General features: G+C 37.5%; 1 protein-coding gene across 1 annotated transcript in view; it reads left to right on the top strand.

The window, feature by feature from the left end:
- The window catches only part of LOC102832563 (chromosome unknown open reading frame, human C4orf21), a 160,912-nt gene that overhangs the window by 24,066 nt on the left and 116,537 nt on the right, over window positions 1-20,309 (top strand). Inside the window, 3 exon segments of the mRNA XM_006872257.1 lie at window positions 4,440-4,516; window positions 10,614-10,691; window positions 15,217-15,402. Of these exon segments, the coding sequence (XP_006872319.1) occupies window positions 4,440-4,516; window positions 10,614-10,691; window positions 15,217-15,402 (341 nt within the window).

Genomic DNA, 20,309 nt, shown 5'->3' with positions numbered 1-20,309 from the left:
TGCCCTGTAAACTTTCACTCAATCCACAATAAAAACCTTACAAAAAGAGAAAAAAACCAAACCAAACCAAAACAACACAATAGCAGTGCAACTCACAAAAAAGTTTGTTACACCAATACCACTAACAAAAAAAACTGTATAAATTTATGAAGCTAAAGAATCCTTTTCAGTTCTTTTTGTGTATAGAATATATCCTGCTGAAAGTACAGAATATTGTGTTCAAAGGAGCCCTGGTGGCACTGTGGGATAAGCACTGAACTGTTAACCACAAGGTTGACAGTTCAAACCCACCAGCTGCTCTTTGGGAGAATGTTCAGACTTTCTGCTTCCATAAAGATTTAGAACCTCGGAATCCCTATATGTGTTCACTATGAGTCAGAATTGACTCGATGGCATTAGAGTGTTAGATTCAAAAGTTGCTTGCATTGCCTTTTTTTTTTCCCCCCTTTGGTGTGATTATTTTATTATTTGATATATCATTAGTTGCATTGTTTATATTCAGTATTAGAACTTTTACTCCCATCTGTGTTGATTTATATACATATATATATATATTTTTTTTTTCTACAAATTTAAAGCAATAAATAGATCAAAAGTTCAAGCCAAAATAATAACATGTACTCAGAGCCCTTCCCTTTTTTTCCATGCTAGTCTTGCCCACCTGTTTTAGGTAAGTAGTTTATCCTACCAGTATTTTTTTTTACAAAAATAAGCCACTCCATATAATGTATTTTTGCGCAAGTAAGTCATGTTATATGGTTTCTGCAAACCTTGGGACCCTTTGCATGCTAGTTTTCTGTGTGTGATATGCCTATATATTGTATATTTCCAGATTTCCTCCATAGGGAGTATAACATTTGCCACTCCTATCAATAGTATGCGAGAGTGTCTATTTCTATACAGCCATGTTAGTAAATATTGTGTTGCTGAGGTTTTGAATTTTCCAATCAGATAAGAATGGTATGTTAATACATTTGTATTTATCTTACTACAATTGAAACTGAACATCTTCATGTGTTTTAGTGTCATTTGCATTTAGTTTTTCATGAAACAACCATCCTTTTATAAAATATCTTTTAAAAATCTAGTCCTGTTGTGGTGCTGTGGGATAAATACACTGGACAGCAAGATTAGTTTGAACCTCAAGGTTGGCACTTCTAATTCACCAGCTGCTCCTTGGAAACTCTATACAGGGTTGCTATGAGTCAGAATGATTCAAAGGTATTTAACAACAACAGCATTTGTCTTTTTTAAAGTTTTTATTGTGAATTGAGTGATAGTTTACATGGGAGAACATTGGTTTTGCACTTATCCTATTTGTTTCATTACAATGATTACAATCCCCTCCATGTATCATCATTTATCAGTATTTGTTTCTATTCCCTCTTTTTGTTGTTGTTTTTTTTTTCTGTTGTACACAGAAATGCTCAGGAATATATAATCATTTAAAAAACCAAAGGGTACATTCTGCAAGCCTGCCTTCTGGCCACCAGTACACAGCTTTTCTCTTTCCATGAATCTAGAGTCCTCAGCTTCGCCATCTCACCATGCCATCACCTCTGCCTCCATCTCTGGTATTGTTGCTTCTCTGGTTAGGGCCCCATGTTCTGCTCATGCTTTTCGCTCTTGATGGTCCTAGGGTCCTTTGTTCCTGGACTGTAAGATTAATTACTACCTCCTTTCACAACATTTTTTGATGTGTTTTTGGTTTTTTTAGTCCCCTTAATTTGTAAGAGTTCTTATTAGTAGGGATGTTATTGTTAAGTGTCATTGAGACGGTTCAGACTCATAGCGACCCTGTATTTGAACTGCCGAGCTTGTGGTTCGCAGTCCAGTGCTATTCCCACAGCGCCACGCCAGGGATGTTAGATCTTTATTGCAGGCATATGTTGCCAATATTTTCTTGCAGTATGTCACTGGTCTTTGACTTTATTTTGGGTGTGCTGTATTGCATCTTAAGGATATAATTAGTAAATATTTTGTACATGAATGTGAATGAGCAAGCATTAGAGTTCTCTCAAAATCTTAAGTTGAACTCTTATTTGAATATCTCAAGGGTTTTCTGAGAAAAATATGTTGTTGTTGTTGTGAAGTGCTGTCAAGTGGATTCCAACCCATAGTGACCCAGTATAGGGTTTCCAAGGAGCAGCTGGTGAGCTTAAACCACTGACCTTGCAGTTCAAATGGCTTTGCAGTCTGGCACATTAACCCACAGCACCACACCAGGACTCCATATGTTCTATTTACTAACATGTTTTGTTAAAATGTCATTAACTTTGATCACAAGTGTTGTAGTTTGTTTTCTTAAAAAATAAAAATAAGAAAAAGCTTCAATGAAAAATAAAAATGGCTAGGAATAATTATATAGCACCAGATGAAATAAAAATTGGTAATATGTAATTTTAGGAATCACAAAATTTAGTTTTGATAAACTTTGCAATTTAATCTTTTATCATTAAGTTAGAAAAGAGGATTTTTTTTTTCTTGATGTAAATGGTAGCGTGCTGGTGAGTCAGTTCCAACTCATAGTGACCCTATATAGGGTTTGCGAGGCTGTAAATCTTTACAGGAGCGAAGAGCTTCATCTTTCTCCCATGAAGCTGCTGGTGGACTCAAACTGCTGACCCTATGTAACCCATTTTACCATCAGAGCTCCTTTGATATAGGTAAATTTATTTAAAAAAGATTAAGTTAGTTTTCTCGAGTCAATTTGAGAAAATGGAATCTATTTATTGGAATATAAAACAAATAATTTCAGGGGATTCAATACAAAATTAGAGAAGAATTAATTTCACCACTTATTTGGAATATATAAAAGTGTTAAAAACAAATACGTTTTTAACATATTTGTTAAAAATGTTACAGCTTTTATGAGATGGTTTACTTACAACTTCTTGTTTTTGTTAAGAGGTGTTGAGTTACATTCGGACTGATTGCATCCCTGTGTAGTGTTTTCAGGAGCTCTGGTGTGACACCGTCAGTTAAACACGGAATTGCTAAGCAAAAGGTTAGCCATTCAAACCCATGAGCTGCTCCTATACAGCCAGGGTAGGGAATGTCTGGCCCGCGGGCTGTATGTTGTTAAGTGCTGTTGAATTGGTTCTGACACAGCGGGCTAATTTTTAAGTTGATAATTTTGTATGGCCTACAAATTATGTTATAAATTTTGACAGTAAAAAGGTTCCCCACCCCTCCTATACAGGTTTGTTATGAGTTGGAATCTATTCAGTGGCACTTAATGAAAACATCACTAGGATTTCCAAGGGGTAGCTCGTGGATTTGAACCATCAGCCTTTCAATTAGTATTCCAGTGTTCATTCTGCAGCACAGACTATAGGTTAGAAATTGTTCATTTGGAATGTTCTATAATTTTGTGAATATAAAAGTAGAAAATGTCAGTTTTCACATAGTGATTGTTATAAAGCTCATTTTTAGAACATACAGTTCCAAAATCTGTTTTTATTTCATTTAATTTAGTTTGAATTTTAACAGGAAAATTATGAAACCAGAAATAACAATTTTCTGAAAATGAAGTTTATATCTCTTTTTTTCAGTAAGAATTGCTTCATGTGACTTTAGAATACATTGAAATGATTGAATATGTACTTTTTCCTTTAAGGAAAAATTCTGTTTTGTAAAATGCCACCCTGACCTCCTTTCTACTCACTCCTCAGCTTTTCTGCCTCAGAGTCTTTGTACTTGTTCTGCTTTTTACCTGATTATTTTTACCCCTGCCATGACTATTTGTTTCTCATGCTTCAATTCTCCTTGAAGTAAATGATCCTTCCCATGAGAGGCTTTCCTCGTCACTCTCTCTAAAATGATTTTCTATCCTATCATTCTTTGATATGTTACCCTTTTGTATCACAATTTGAATTTGCCTGGTTTAATTGTTCATTTACTTGTCTCTTGTGCCCCTCCTTTTTTTTTTTTTTTTTTCCAGGAGTTTTTTTTGTCACGTGTGTTTTGTGCATTAATGATTATAAATTATTTTCTCAAGACATAGTCTAACAGATTTCAGATAGATCAGGAGTAGCATTTTTGTGCTTTTTCTTTTTCTGTGGCTGCCCACATCAGCAGTGTAATGGTGAGCTTGCTCCTAATATTTGGTCAGTATTTCATGTTTAGTATAAGTTGTTAGGTACAGTCTCACAAATAAAAAAAAAGAAAGAAACAAAGAAAAGGAAACATTCCTGCTATTGACTTGGAAAGTAACCCAAAACACTTCATTCTAATTAATAAAAAAAAAAAAATTCATGTGATGTTCAAACATATATAGAGAATTTCCCCTTAAACCCACAATCTAGATTCAGTAATTATCAAGATTTTTGTCTCATGTTAGAATTTAAATTATTTTCCTGTTTCTTTCAGTTAAAACAAGGTTTTAGAATATTGCTATATATATGATGATTAATATAATTTGATTTTATCCATTCCAGCTTGGAAACCACTTACTACAGTAGTGTCACAAGCTAAACGAAACTTTCATCAACTGAACCAGGATTTTCCTCAACAGGTATATATATTTTTTCCATCAGTATATTCTTGTATTTTGATATAGCATGTTGTATGATTTTTAATGGAATCATAGTAATACAGTATAGGCATAAACCGTTTATACAGAGTTGCTGTGGGTTGGAACCAACTCACATCACTTTAAAAACAACAACATAGTAATACAGAGGTCCTCAAGCTATCTGAAAAAACCATATGAGGACCATGTGTGACTTCCCATGGCTTCACAAGGGGGACAGAGAATCAAACTCACAATCAGTCCAAGGCCAATTACTAAGAAGCAGAGGTCAGACATACTTTCACCATGGTGTGGCGCTGTGGGTTAACGTGCTGGACTGCGAAGTTGGTTTGAACAGCAGGATTGGCAGTTCAAATTCATCAGCTGCTCCTCAGAAACCCTATACAGGGTTGTTGTGGGTCGGAACTGACTCAGCGGCACGCAACAACCACAACCACCTTCTTTACCCTATTCTGTCTTATTCTGCCATCCTTCCCACAGCACTCTGCTTCACAGCTGAGTTCAGTAATCCATTACCGTGGCCACCCAGAACTTATAACCATACTTACGATTATGGGGTTAATTAGAAAAGTGAACAGGGTACAATTCAGGATTATAACCAACCCAGGATGCAGCAGTTTTCCAGTCAGGTATGCCTGTTGTCTGCCATGTTGCAAGCACGCCTCACTCTTGTCTTCAACCTTTTAGCTATGTAGGTTTAGCCTGTATAGGGTTTCTGAGGAGTGGCTGGTAAGTTTGAACTGCCAACCTTGTGTTTCAAATTGACCTTGTGGTCCAGTGCTTTATCCTACATGGCCACATCAGGACTCCAGTCCCAGCCTTAGAGTCCTATATACCTTATTGGCATGATTCCACCCAGTCATTTGGTGGGAATTAAGAAGACTGGATAGAAAAGTAAAAGTAAATTCAAAGCACCACACACACTATCTCTAAGTTTGTGGCCCTTTTGTATCTTGGTAATTTTTTCAAAACACACCTAGGCCAAATGAAATACTTAACAGTTATATTTATTAAGATAGTAAGTAGTATTTCTAACAGTTCTATTTAAGTTAGTAAATCAACTTAATGAGTGTTTATAGTCAAGATATTTAGTAAGCATTTTATTTTTAAATGAGCGTCGTTACTTATTTATGAGTGTATCTGTTGGATTGTCTTAAACCTTGGAATAAATTAGACACCATCAATCATTTTTTTTGTCTTATACTGATTTCTTCACACAATAATTGCTTTTTTATCATTGTATCCTCCTGAAGCTCAGCTTCACGAAGATGAAATGTCATTAAAAAAATAAAAGATCTAGTATTAAAGCTAAACTACCGTGACTTAGTTCATTCAATGTCTAACACATTTTGAGGAATCCCTGAGATAATTCTGTATCCAGGGCACCTTGATGCACAGTATGAGAACCATGGTGGTAATATATTAACTAGTACTGCTGGTTAGGATGGCCTGATATGGTGCTGTGGGTTAATGCGTCAGATTACAAAGCTGTTTGAACTGAAAGGTTGGCGGTTCAAGCTCACCAGCTGCTCCTTTGAAACCCTATCCAGGGTTGCTATGGGTCAGAACCGACTCGACAGCACTTAACAACAACAACTACTATTACTTACTGATTAGGATAAATTGAAATTCTGGAATAATTTAGATTAGTGTTTCTCAATAGGGACACTGTTAGCATTTTTGAACGGGCATTTCTTTTTATTTGGCATTATCCTTTCTAGTGATACGTTACTGGTTCTATTTCTTTTTCTCTTCCATTATCTTGATTTTCTTTTCTTTTAATTCAAATACCAAAACAAGAGGGAAGAAAGGATAAAATTGACCCCATTACCAAGAGATACTCATTATTAACATTTGCATTTCCTGCCTTTCCTTTGCCTATTTAAAAAATATCTATAGTTAGATTGATGTGTATAAATAGCGTTATGACTTTTCCCCTTGATATCATATTTTTTCACATTATTAAAAAGAGTTCTGAAATATTCCTTTTAAAGTTTACTTAACATTGTATCATATAGCCATCTTTTAATTTTGACAGGTCCTTATTTTGGACATTTTGATTATTTCTAGCATTTTATTATTATAAAAAATGCTTGAGTGCTTTTGCACATAAATCATTATTTGCATTTTAAGCTGCTTCCTTAGATTTAATTGTTAGATGTGGAATTGAAAGTCTAGGAACAATTTTCATAGGTTCTTGATATATAGTACCAAATCTAAAAATTTTAATATTTACAATATGAATATATATTTACCTTCATTTTCCCCAGGTTTGTTTCAGCTTTTAAAATTCTTGCTAAGTGTTAATAGTGTGTTGTTAGTATTTTATTTCTTTGATACTAGTGATGGCGTTCCTTTATCATTTATATCTAATAGAAATTTTCATTTTAATTTTATAAATTACTATTACCTTTTGGTGTTCTTACATCCTAAGACGCTAAAAGAAGATGAATTTGAACCAAATGAGCCACTTGAGTCTTTTTTTTTTCTTTAACTTGTATTGTAAATAGGGCGAAGATTTATAAAGCAAATCAGTTTTCCATTCAATAATTCATACATTGTTTGTTTCATATAATTGACTGTAATCCCCACAATGTAATGTCATAGTCCACTTCCTGCCTTTGCTTTCCTTTGTTTCTATTCCATCTTTCCTTACCCTTCCTCCCTTTGAACTCAGTCCTTGGGAAAATGCAGTAAGTTTTCTTTTAAAACATTAAGCAGCCTGAGATCATATATGCATGTATATTAAAATATAAACTTAAGTTTATATTGTATATTGTCAGCTTTCAAACTCACTTATAATTGTTGTTAAGTGCCGTGGAGTCAGTTTCGACTCGTAGCTATATAGGGTTAACGAGGAATGACTGGTGAGTTTGAACCAATGATCTTGCAGTTCAACTGACTTTACGGTCCGGCGTTTATCCTACAGCACCACACCATTTATAATTAGTTACCCATTATATGGTGTGACATTGTAAGTTAAGCACTGCACAGCTAACTGCAAGGTCAGTGATTCAAACCCACCAGCTGCTCCTTGGAAACCCTATATAGGGTTGCTATGCATTAGAACTGACTCAGTGTCATTTAACAGCAAAATCAGCACTCTGACTTTATCTTTGGTAGAAACATGCTTTGTGATCACTATGTTTGGATAAATAATAAATCTTTCATCATAAAGCCAACTTTGTAAACTAACACCAAGAATCATCACTGACAGTTGCATCTGCAGCTCTATTGCCAAACATAGAACAAAACAAAACAAAATCTTTGTTGTGATGACTTGTCATTTTTACTCCATTCCTAACATAAATTTGTAAATAGCAACTGCATAATTTAGCTTAACAATAATTACATTCTTACTGTTATTTTTACTTTTAAAAAAAATAGGGTTTAGACTTTTTCTAGGACAGTTATCACTGCAGATAAATCCTAACATTATTTTTTGCTTCTAAAATGAGTTGTCATTTGAAATTAATGCCACACATTGTTAATAGTTGGTAATAATCTCACAGTAATGAAAAAGGCTCTACATTTGTTTGGAAAAAAAAATTATACCTTTCTAACATTAAACTAGAAATGATGGTGGTGCTGACTGCATGCTTGCTTATGAGTCAGTTCCAAGGTCATAGTGACCCTGTGTAGGATTCCCAAGGCTATAAATCAATTATGGCAGTAGGAAGTATCATCCTTCTCCTGTCATGTAATTGGTGTATTTGAACTGCTGACTTTGTGGTTAGCAGCCCAGCTCATAATTCACTATGCTACTAGGACTCCTTACAATAGGAATACATTTATACTTTTGTAATGGCTCATTCAGACTCCTGATGTGGGGCTGTAAGATCAGCATTGGACTGTGCACCACAAGGTCTGCAGTTCAAACCCACCAGCTGCTCCTTGGAAACCATGTATAGAGTCCCTATGAGTCAGAACCAACTTGACGGCACTTAACAACAATTGGCACTTTCTTATCACAGCCCTCTGAAACAACTTGTTTATATACATTGTGGTGGAAGGAACTTCGAAAATTTAAGTTAACGTACTCTTTGAAAAACAATACTACTTCTGCCTTTTTCTATACATAATAACTAGTTACATATAACAAAGGCGCTCTTTCATCAGAGGAAGTACTATGATAATATTAAGACTCATGTTATTGTTAAGTACCATGGTGTCGGTTCCGAGGCTGTAGATCTTTATGGGAGCAGAAAGCCTTATCTTTCTCCCGTGGAACAGCTGGTAGTTTTGAACTGCTGACCCTGAGGTTAGCGGCCCAATTCGTAACCACTACGCTACCAGAGATCCTTGTTAGAAAATTCTTAATTTAAAATATTAGCTAAAGGTTTTCAGGAACAATTTGGTTGGCAGTTGAGCTTTTCCCATGAATTTTTTGAAGCCTCTTTGAGTGCAGTATCATTATTTGAACAAGTACACTACCTCTTCTATTGAGAAAGTCTTTTTCACTCCATATTTCTTAAATATATAAAGAGAAAAAAGTATGTCTACAGTTGAATTCATTTTTTAAGCCAATTAAGGTGATGTAAGAAATTGTGGTTGTTTTATATAGTTATTTGATGAACTAAAAATAATCAATGACTGCTGTCTATTATTGTTGTTGTTAGGTACTGTCGAGTCAGTTTTGACCCATAGCAACCCTGTATAGGGTTTCCAAGGAGCAGCTGGTGAGCTTGAACTTTGTTGACCGTGCAGTTAATTCAAAATGACTTTGCAGTCCAGCACGTTAGCTCACAGCGCCACACCAGGACTCTTTAAATCTTAATTACTCTGTTTATGATTTTTTCCCTTTAATTTCATGCTAATTTCTAAAGTAAACTATCTTCACTTGAATAAGTATTAGGTTTGACTGGTAATTTTATTATATGAGGAGACTTCAAAATGTTGGTGGTAAATTTTCATAATCTTTAATTCCATATTTCCATGAACTTGTTTAAGCGTTCTCATATACCAAACAAGCTTTTCTAATGTTAAAACATTCAATTAAAATTTTAGAATCTGAATTTTCTGATGTGTTCAGTTCTTAAAATTAGCTTAATACCTGTTTGCTAGAGCACTTTGCCAGGTATAAATCAGTGCCATTGAGTTGATTCTGACTCATAGTGATGCTATATAGGATTTCTGAGGCTGTAAATCTTTACAGGAGCAGAAAGCTTCATTTTTTTCTCCCTCGGACCTGATGGTGGAAGGAGCTCTGGTAGTATAGTGGTTACGAATTGGGCTGCTAACCTCAGGGTCAGCAGTTCGAAACTACCAGCTGTTCCGCAGGAAAAGATGAGGCTTTCTGCTCCCGTAAAGATTTACAGCCTCAGAAACCCTGTACAGGGTTGCTATGAGTCGGAACTGACTCCACGGCACATAACAACAGCAGCTGGTGAGGTTGAACTGTCAACCTTGTAGTTATTAGCATTCTAATGTCTATCCTACAGTGCCACCAAGGCTCCATTTACCCTGTATTTGTTGTTGTTAAGTGCCGTCGAGTCAGTTCCAACCCATAGCAACCCTATATAGGGTTTCCAAAGAGTAGCTGGTGAGCTTGAGCGACCAACCTTGCAGTTCAAACGGCTTTGCAGTCTGGTGCATTAACCCACAACACCACACCAAGACTCCTTATTGTATATATGTCTTTCTGTCTGTCACTGTACTGCAAATCTTAAGTAAGTTTGGTAGTTTGAGCCTGCCAGCTGCTCTGTGGGAGAAAGACAAAAATTTCTTCTGCTCCCACAAAGATTTGCAGCCTTGGAGACCTTATACAGGGTCTCTGTGAGTTGAAACCAACTCAATGGCACTTAACAACAAATATATATGTATGTATTTAAGGTCAGAGAGCTGTGGTGGAGAGGAAGAGAGAGAAAGAGAGGATGGGAGAAAAAAAAAGCAAGGTGGAGATGGCCTTACTGTTAAGGATATTTGCAGTGTTTTTAAATATAACAGATGGCTTTCTATTTTAAGTGTATTTTCAAGGGCAAACATAGCTTCTTAAGTTTTGGAATTGTTCTTTCCATTGAACTTATGAACCACCTGCAAAACTATCCTAGCTAATAGACTTATTGATATTTTATTCTAGTTCATTACTTCGGGAAATGAAGAAAAGAGTGCTTCTCTAGCTGCTATTCCTAAACAGATAGAGACATGTGACTCAAAGGTAACATTTCTGAAGAACCTTGATTTTCTAATACATTGTGTTTTCCTGTTAATAACACCACAGGTATCGAAGTTTTCATAGGCAGAATGTTAGTGAGCATAATGAATTAGCATCTTTTTAAGAACAAGAGACATTAATTATTTAATGACTTCTGTACCCATTTTGGAGTCTTCGTGTGGCGCTGTGGGCTAATGCGTCAGACTGCAAAGTCATTTGAACTGCAAGGTCGGTGGTTCAGTCTCACCAGGTGCTCCTTGAAAACCCTATACAGGGTCGCTATGGGTCAGAATTGACACGACGTCACTTAACAACAACAGCAACAATATCCATTTTGGAGTCCTGGTGTGGTACTGTACGATAAGCCCTGGACTGCTTATCACAAGGTTGGTGGTTCAAACCTACTAGCTGCTCCTTGGAAACCCTATACAGGGTTGCTATGAGTCTGTTGACACCATTTAACAACAGCCCCTGGTTTGGCGCTGTAGGATAAGTACTGGAATGTGAACCGTGAGGTTGGTAGTTCAAACCAACCAACTACTCCTCAAAACCCTATGCGGGGTTGTGATGAGTCATAACTGACTTGACAGAACTTGACAACTCCTTTTTTATTTGGTCTTCAATCTTCTTTCCAGTAGTAATGAACTGATAATGCCGTAGTTAGGATACCCAACCTTTTTTTTTTTGAATCCTGGGGTGGCACTGTAGGATAAGTACAGGATTGCTAACTGCAAGGTTTACAGTTCAAACCCACCAGCCAATTTTTGGAAACCCTCTACAGGGTGGCTATGAGTCAGAACCAACTTGATAGCACTTAACAGCAACAACAACCCCTTATTTTGAGTGTGTTGGCTCTGTAAGAAAAATACTAGTCTGCAAATCAAAAGGTCGGCAGTTTGAGCCCACCAGCTGCTCTGCAGAAGCATGAGCTTTTCTGCTCCTGCAAAGCTTCATAGCTGTGGAAATCTATACAGGGTCATTGTGAGTCAAAACATACTGGTGGCACTTAACAACATCAAAAACAATCCCTTTTGTGGGGGACAGGTGTGGCGCTGTAGGATAAGCAAGATCCGCAGTTCAAACCCTCTGGCCGTTGCTCAGATACCTTATACAGAGTTGCTGTGAGTCAAAACCAACTTGATGGCACTTAACAACAACAAGATAGACACAAAGCTATGTAAAGTACTATCAATCATGGCTTACCACTTCAGCTTTTGACTGAATATATGTAGTGCATATAACTCAAGCTGTAGTTCAGGGCTGGGGAACGTCCGGCCCCGGAGCCGTATGTGGCCTGTGAAATCAATTGGTCTGTCTCTGCCAAAGCAACAGCAGTTCCAGCCATCACATTAGGGGCGAGTTTATTAAATGTTTGACCAAATATAGCAGGCTAGTTTTTTAAGTTGATGATTTTCTATGGCCTACAAATGATGCTGTAAATTTTGGCAGAAAAAGGTTCCCCACCCCTACTATAGTTAGTACTACTAACTCAGTGACCCTACAGGGTAGAACTGTCCCATAGGGTTTCCAAGGCTATAGTCTGTTTTTTGTTTGTTTGTTTCTAAAAACAAGTTTTATTTAAATAAAAGTTTAAATACATTACATAACACTTAGAACTGAAAGGGGGGGAAAAACATGTGTTACTTCCCATGGCATTGGGCAGCTGTTGGTAAGTTGCAAGCTCTCCAGCCAGCTATAGGACTGATAACATTGTTTTGGATTTGTTCCCTTGTCAAAAGTTTAACTCTGAAAGGTAGGCCTCACATCCTGGTTCTTTGGACATTCCTTAGCTAGGATATGTCTGGTCAGTAAGAACAATGACCTTGGTGGCAAGCTGGATGCCCTGTCACCTCACAAGAGGGAAGGTGGCCTCTCCTAAGCTCCTGATCCCTTGTCAGGTTCCATACCAGGTTTTTCTTTTGCTACCAAAGGCTCCCTCTAGTGTTACAGCCACCTTATCCCATCCTCTCTGTTCCACCCAGGGTTGTTCAGGTGGTGGGTGGCATTTTCTTAGGGCAGGGAGCTTCTGACCATACACAGCCATCTCTAAGCTTGGCTGAAACATCACATTATTGTTTTGTTTCAGGCTGGGCACTGCCAGGCGCCTACTGCTTGACCTCTGTTTAAATAAGGGACTTCAAGACTAGACAGCATGGCTCTTTTCAGTTTATTGCATGAAGGAGTTATACTAGTCCAAGTTAAAAGTGGAGCCCAAATGGTTACATTATACAAGCTGTGAGGTTTTAAACTTGTGACAAGGGACAGAGGGAAATGTTCTACTCATTGCAAGGAAATCCTCACTTAAGCTTCAGTGAGCCACAAGCCTTAAAACCCATGAACCTTCAGCTGGTCGTCCTTAGCCAGTCCAGTCTCCACAAGGAACTGGCATATGTTCTTGTGCTGGTCATCCTGTAGCTGAATTACTTCTCCATATTCTGGATGCTCAATTACAGTACCATTGCAGGCAAATTTCTTCTTAAACTCCTTCACTAGTTTCTTTTTATTGTAATCATCAGCGATCCCTTGGACAGTAGTAAGGGTCTTCCTGCCGTTTCTTTGTTAAATTCTTATATGGATATAATCCTCAGTCCCAGCAGGAAGCAGGTCATCACCCTCACTTGCATCAGCAAAGGGGTCGAAAGAGTGGAGGTTCTGAATAGCAGACATACGATATGATTCCTTTTCCTCGGTGGAAAAGGCCTGCGGAAGTCGGCGGCGGGCGAAGGCCGGTGGAGGGGCGGAACATTGGGAAACGAGGGGGCTAAAGGGGCAGGAGAGGCTGCTGAGTCCTCGGTGGGCTGCGGCTCAGTGACTGGGGCCCTCCAAGGCTATAATCTTTATAGGTGTGAACTGCCACCTTTTTTTACTGTGAGAGTGACTGATGGTTTTGAACCAGACCTTGCATTTAGCAGTTAAGCACTTTAACCACACACCATCAGGGCTTCTTAGTACTACCTGTTGTTCAGTGCTGTGGAGTCAGCTCCAACTCATAGCAACCCTGAATAGGGTTCCCAGGGAGCAGCTGGTGGGTTTGAACTGTTGACCGTGTGGTTTGCAGTCCAGTGCTGATCCTACAGAGCCATAGGAATACTACCTGGTCCATATAAAAGAGTACTAGAAGTAAGAACCTATGGACCTTTGCTTTTTGCAAATAGTGATACGATTTCTAAAGCTCAGCAGACTTCTGGAAGAGATCTGCCTGGCAGTATAGAAGACAAGGTAGCCAAAAGGGGACTTCAAAAAGTTTGTGGCAAAATGGATTTAAAAGATACTGGAATTTTCCATGAACTTTTTGAAAGTCCCTCATATTTGTTTTTGGGTCATGTACATTCCCCACCACAAAACAGAATATAGTCTTTAATAATTGCGACTTTTAAAAATTGAAATGTGTATTTTTTTAACTTCAGAAGGATATTTTCAACAAAAGTCTTATATCAGGAGCATTTTGGATTTGATTTTCCTTACAAATGTGTGATTTGGAATTTTCATTTAAGAATAAGAGTGTATTCAGATAATGAATCATTTGGGTAGTCATTTGGTTAATTCATCACTTGGAAATTAATTTATTGGAAATACATTAATACTTTTTTTTGCATTCTATTGGCAATCTTATTTTTCTACATTGTCAATAGGCTTTGTCATGTTTGTTGTTGTTAAGTGCCGTTGAGTCGATTCCGACCCATAGCTACCGTGTATAGGGTTTCTGAGGAGCAGCTGGTGAAGTTGAATTGGCGACCTTGCAGTTCAAACGGCTTTGCATTAACCCACAGCTCCCCACCAGGACTCCTAGTATAAAGTAAATATCCAAGAATCCTCAAGGGGGCAGCAGAGAAAGCTGTGTGAAGTATGAATTCAGCTGGAGTCTGAGGGGATAAAGAACCTCTGGGATGCAATCCTACTTTGCAGTCAGACTTGTTAGACTTTACTCTTAGAGCAGCAGACTGTCAGATATGCTGGTGGTTGACAGCCGAATACTCATCTTGTGTTAAGCTTGGTAGATTACAAAACAGAAAAGGGAAGGAAAACACGTCCCATGTCCCGTTTTCTTTCCCTTCTTTCCTTTTTATTATAATGATTATTTTTTATCTGACAAGCACTGTATTAAATACTCGTGACACCAAGGCAAAATAAAAAGGTCTCTACCCTCAAGGAACTTATAGTGTACATCTATGTAAGAATGGATTTTATTAACATATACTGTAATTAGTCTATAATGGACAGTTGTATAACATAGTGGAAACATAGAGAAAGAAGCATCCAGGTCTTTCTGGTGTTTTTAGTCCATTACTCATTCCTGTGCTACTTGTTAATGTTACACTTGAATGCAATGAAATCAATATACTTTTAAAATTGTATCCTTAATGTGTTTTAGGATTCCTGGTTTTTAATGTTACTCCCTTTGTTATTATTTACATTATATGATATTTATTAGAAAGTTGAAGTGTAAATTGCTGTCTACAGATGTGCACTGTAATATATATGTCAGTATATCCTTATGGAGTTCTCAATTTTAATAACTTATCTTTAGCTTGTTGAGTTTCAAGGGCACCAAGTAAAAGGATCAGCTACTAGTGCTGTGATGTTCAGAGGACACAGCTCACAGCTAGGATGCAGTTTGTTTCCAGATAGAATTGAGCGTGGAAACTTTATGACAGACTCTTGTTTTCCAACATCAGAGTTGCCTAGCACTTGCATGCAGACTGACTTCTTACAGGTAAAAGTATTTGTATAGTTACATCTTGCCAAATCATTTGTAAATGTACAAGAGATTATTGTTAACCGATCTTTCTGTGGTCGTTAGTTAAAAAGGAGCACCCCATACTTCAAACTACAAGGTCCTTAGTTCGAGGCTGCCAGCTGCTCTGTGGGAGAAAAATGGTGCTTTCTGCTCCCACGAAGATGTAAATAAAGCCTTGGGAACCATGTACAAGGGTCACTATGAGCACAACAATAACAGTAAATTAAGGAAAAGCATAATGTCTTAGGTCAAGCTATATGAGACAAAAGTATTTAATTTGAAAGATTTCTGCCTACTTAGGATCAGGAATAGAAAGATTTTGTTTTGTTTTCCATTCATGGCAAGAGAGATAGGCATGTTACATTCCTCATTTGTTTTGCAGCTAGTAGATTTCTTTTCTCTAATATTTCACCTTCTCTGTAAGTGTGACACTGAGCCAAATAGAGGGCATGAGTGAACATGATGTTGTTGTTGTTGTTAAGTACCATGGAGTCGCTACTGACTCATAGTGACCCTGAACAGGATTTGCGAGGCTGTAAATCTTTACGGGAGCAGAAAGCTTCATCTTTCTCCCGCGGAACAGCTGGTAGTTTCGCACTGCTGACTTTGAGGTTAACACCCCGATTCGTAATCACTACGCTACCAGAGCTCCTGAACATGATAAGCATGTATTTGTTTATCTCAAAGAGATTTTTTCTTTTATTACTTTTTCCATTGAATCATGATACACATACAAAATAAATGAACATGTCCTATGAACACAGCTCAATAATTACCACAAATAAATGGCACATCCCCAGCAGCCTGGAAGCTCCCCTCCTGCTCACACTCTTATCTACCCCTTCTTTTCTCGCGTATTGCTTGTTGCGGTCAGGTCTCTTACAACAGGTTTAGTTCATCAAGTAACTGTACCTTATCTTACAAAACCACATATTTAGTTTTGCTTTTGAAATTGTATATAAGTGGAATGATAACACAGTATGTTCTTAGTATCTGACTTCTTTTGTTAAACATTGTATTTTTAAAGTTCATATAGTTGCAAATTATTCCTTTTCATTGCTGGTGTAGGATTCCATTGTATGAATACACTTCAGTTTATCCATTCTGCATTTGTTTGATTTGCTTACATTTTGGGGTTATTAGAGTAATGCTGCTCTGAACATTCTGTTTTTAAACACTTTATTGTGATTTGGGTGAAAGTTTGCAAAGCACACAATTTCACACCAAACATTTACTTTTTCTTTTCTGACAATAGTTGCAATCCCCTTGTGGCCAAAAAGTGTTACAAAAACCCCCCATTTTGTACATTTTATTATCTTATTAATTTTGTGTGCTGGAAACTTGGGAGTCTTTTCATCTTTCAGGTACAAGTCCACCAGTCCTATGAATCACTTTTTGTTGGTTTGGTAATTTCCTCTCAGCTTTTGTTTTGTTTTTTAATTTTCCTCTTTCTGGAACTTCTACCAGGTGCTTCCAGCCCATTGTGATGGTATCAGTGACACCTGTGTATTTTCATGATTCTTGAGTCTTTTCATGATTTTTGAGACAAAGCAGCATACTTTTTAATAGGCTCTCCTGAGTGGGTTTGACTTGCTTCCTTACTGTCAAGTCTAACATTTTTCCATTCTTTTAATGTTGTTATTTTTGTTATTAAGTGTCGTTGAGTCAATTCTGACCCATAGCGACCCTGTATAGGATTTCCAAGGAGCAGCTGGTTGAGCTTGAACTACCGATCTTGAGGTTCAAACTGACTTTGCAGTCCAATGCATTAACCCACAGTGCCACATCAGGACTCTTAATATTATATTGGAATTCAGGCTTACCATTCATTGTTTCATAGTTTTATCAAAGATAGTTGGTTTCTATGTCTCATTTCCTTGGGTTTTTTGTTTTAGTTTTTGATCAGGAGAATAAATTAGCTCAATGCAGACATCATGGTGAAAAAGAAACTTATATACATATTTTATTGCTAACTATTTTCATATAAATTGTAAATTAGTTATGCTTGTTTATATTATATCCCTAGTCTGTAAAATGTACTCCTGGTGTGGCGCGCTGTAGGCTCAACACTGGACTGTGAACTACAAGGTCAGCAGTTCAAACCCACCAGGTACTCCTCGGAAACGCTATACAGTGTCACTATGAGTCAGAACTGACTCGACGGCATCTAACAACAAGGAGTCTGTAAAATGTTCTAACTAAAATGACTAGACCTACCAACAGAGATAAGTGCTGTGTTAAGTAAATTTGCTTATACATAACAGTCTTAAAATTCTATGTTTTCTAGCAGGTTAGTATTGATTATAAGAAGCACCTTTATGTTATGTAACATTAGAAAGAACAGTGATCAGTTAAACATTTTTTGTTGTTAGTTGTCATCAACTCATAGAGACCACATGTACAACAGAATGAAACACTGCCCAGTCCTGCACCATCCTCACAATTGTTGCTACACTTTAACCCATTGCTGCTACCACTGTGTCAATCCATCTTCCTGGTGGTCTTCCTCTTTTTTTGCTGACCCTGCACTTCACCAACCATGATGTCCTTCTCCAGGGACTGGTCCCTCTTGTTAACATGTCCAAAGTCTAAGAGACAAAGTCTTAACCATCCTGGCTTCTACTTCATCTGACACATATTTGCTTGTAGTTCTAGCATTTGATGATACTTTTAATATTCTTCTCCAACACCGTAACTCAAATGCATCAATTCATCTGTGGTCTTCCTTATTCATTGTCCAACTTTCACATACATATGAGACTATTGAAAATACCGTAGCTTGGGTGAGGTGAATCTTAGTCCTTAAACTGATATCTTTGCTCATGAACACTTTAAAGAGGTCTTGTGCAGCAGATTTGCCTAATGCTATACGTCATGTGATTTCTTGACTGGTGCTTCCATAAATATACTGATAGTGGATTTAAACAAAATAAAGGCATGCAAAACTTTTCTCCATTATCATGATGATATTTACTGATTCAGTTGTGAGGATTTTTGTTTTCATTTCATTGAGGTGGAATCCATACTGCAGGCTGTGTTTTTTGATCTTCTTTGTGTCCTCTTCTCTTTCAGGTAGCAAGATTGTATCAATTGAATACTGTAGGTTGTTAAGGAGTCTTCTTCAATCATGTTGCCATGTTCTTCTTCATAGAAACCAACTTCTCAGATTATTTTCTCAGCATACAGATTGAATAAGTATGGTGAAAGAATACCACATGGCACACATCTTTCTTGATTTTAAACCATCCAGAATCTCCTTGTTCTTTTCGAATGACTGCCTCTTGGTCTTTGGACAGGCACTTCATGAACACAATTAAGTGCTCTGGAGTACTCATTGTTCGCAGTGTCACCCATATTTTTGCATGATCCACACAGTCGACAGCCTTTGCAATAAAGCACAGGTAAACATCTTTCTAAGGAGCTCTGGTAGTGTAGTGCTTATGAATCGGGCTGCTGTTCTCACAGTCAGCAGTTCAAAACTACCAGCTGTTCTGCGGGAGAAAGATGAGGCTTTCTAATCCTGTAAAGATTTACAGCCTTGGAAACCCTGTACAGGGTCGCTATGAGTCGGAACCGACTCCATGGCACATAACAACAACAACAGGAAACATCTTTCTGGTTACTTTGCTGTCAGCCAATATCTATCTGACATCAGCAATAATATCCCTTGTTACACAACTTTGAATCCAGTTTGAACCTCTGGCAGTTCCCTTCCAGTGTACTACTGCAGCCATTTAAAAAAAATGATCTTCAGCAAAATTTTACTTGCATGTGATATTAATACTATTGTTCCATGATTTCTTCATTCTTCTATTGGGTCACTTCTCTTTGGAATGGGTACAAATATGGATCTCTTCTAATCAATTAGCCAAGTAGCTCTCTTTCAACTTTCTTTGAATAGATGAGTTCGTGTCCCCAGTTCTGCATCTGTTTGTTGACAGATTTCAGTATTTATTCCATCAATTCCCAGAGCTTTGTTCTTTTCCCAGGGCCTTCAGTATATCTTGTACTTCTTGCTTCAGTACTATTGACTCTTGATCATATGATATCTCTTCAAAAGATTGAACATCGACCATTTCTTTTTGGTATAGTGATTCTGTGTGTTCCTTCCACCTTCTTCTTTTCTCCCTCCCCACCCCCTCCAAAGCTTTTATTGTTAATTAAGTGAAAGTTTACATGGCAGAACATTGATTGGTTTTGCACTCAACTAATCATATTTTGTTTCATTGCAATGTTTACAATCCCATCCATGTACCATTGGTGAACAGTATTTACCTCTATTCCCTCTTTTTTTTTTTTATGTACACAAAAACACACAGGAATGTATAATTGTTTAAACGACCAAAGGGCACATTTTGCAAGCTAGCCTCCTGTGCACCAGCACACAGCCTTTCCATTTCTATGGATCTAAAGTCCTCAGCTGCTCTATGTCTCCATGCCATCACCTCTGCCTCCATCTCTGGTGTCCCTGCTTCTCTGGTTAGGATCTGACGTTCTGTTCATGCTTGTCCCTCTTGATGGTCCTAGGGTCCTCTGTTCCTAGAATGTAAGATAAACTACTCCCGTTTTTTGTTACACATCTTCTACCTTTACAGTTGTGACAATCGCTATTAGTCATAACAACAGTTATTCACTATTGAATCAAAAGAATCCTATCCTCATCTCCTTTCACCAGATCCATCTAGACAAGATGACAACCATTTAGTGAGGATCCTACTTTCCCCCACTCGCTCTGAAACTAAACTCCCTCTTGGAAGTTTGTAAGCCAGTCACTTCATGCCTTTATTTGTTGTTGTTAGATGCCATATCAAGTTGGTACTAATGCATAGTGACCTTATGCACAGCAGAACGAAACACTGCCTGATCCTGGGCCAACCTCACTA

The sequence above is a fragment of the Chrysochloris asiatica genome, unplaced genomic scaffold (assembly GCF_000296735.1).
Source record: "Chrysochloris asiatica unplaced genomic scaffold, ChrAsi1.0 scaffold00188, whole genome shotgun sequence".
Classification (NCBI taxonomy): Eukaryota; Metazoa; Chordata; class Mammalia; order Afrosoricida; family Chrysochloridae; genus Chrysochloris; species Chrysochloris asiatica.
This window is presented reverse-complemented; position numbering and strand designations above follow the sequence as displayed.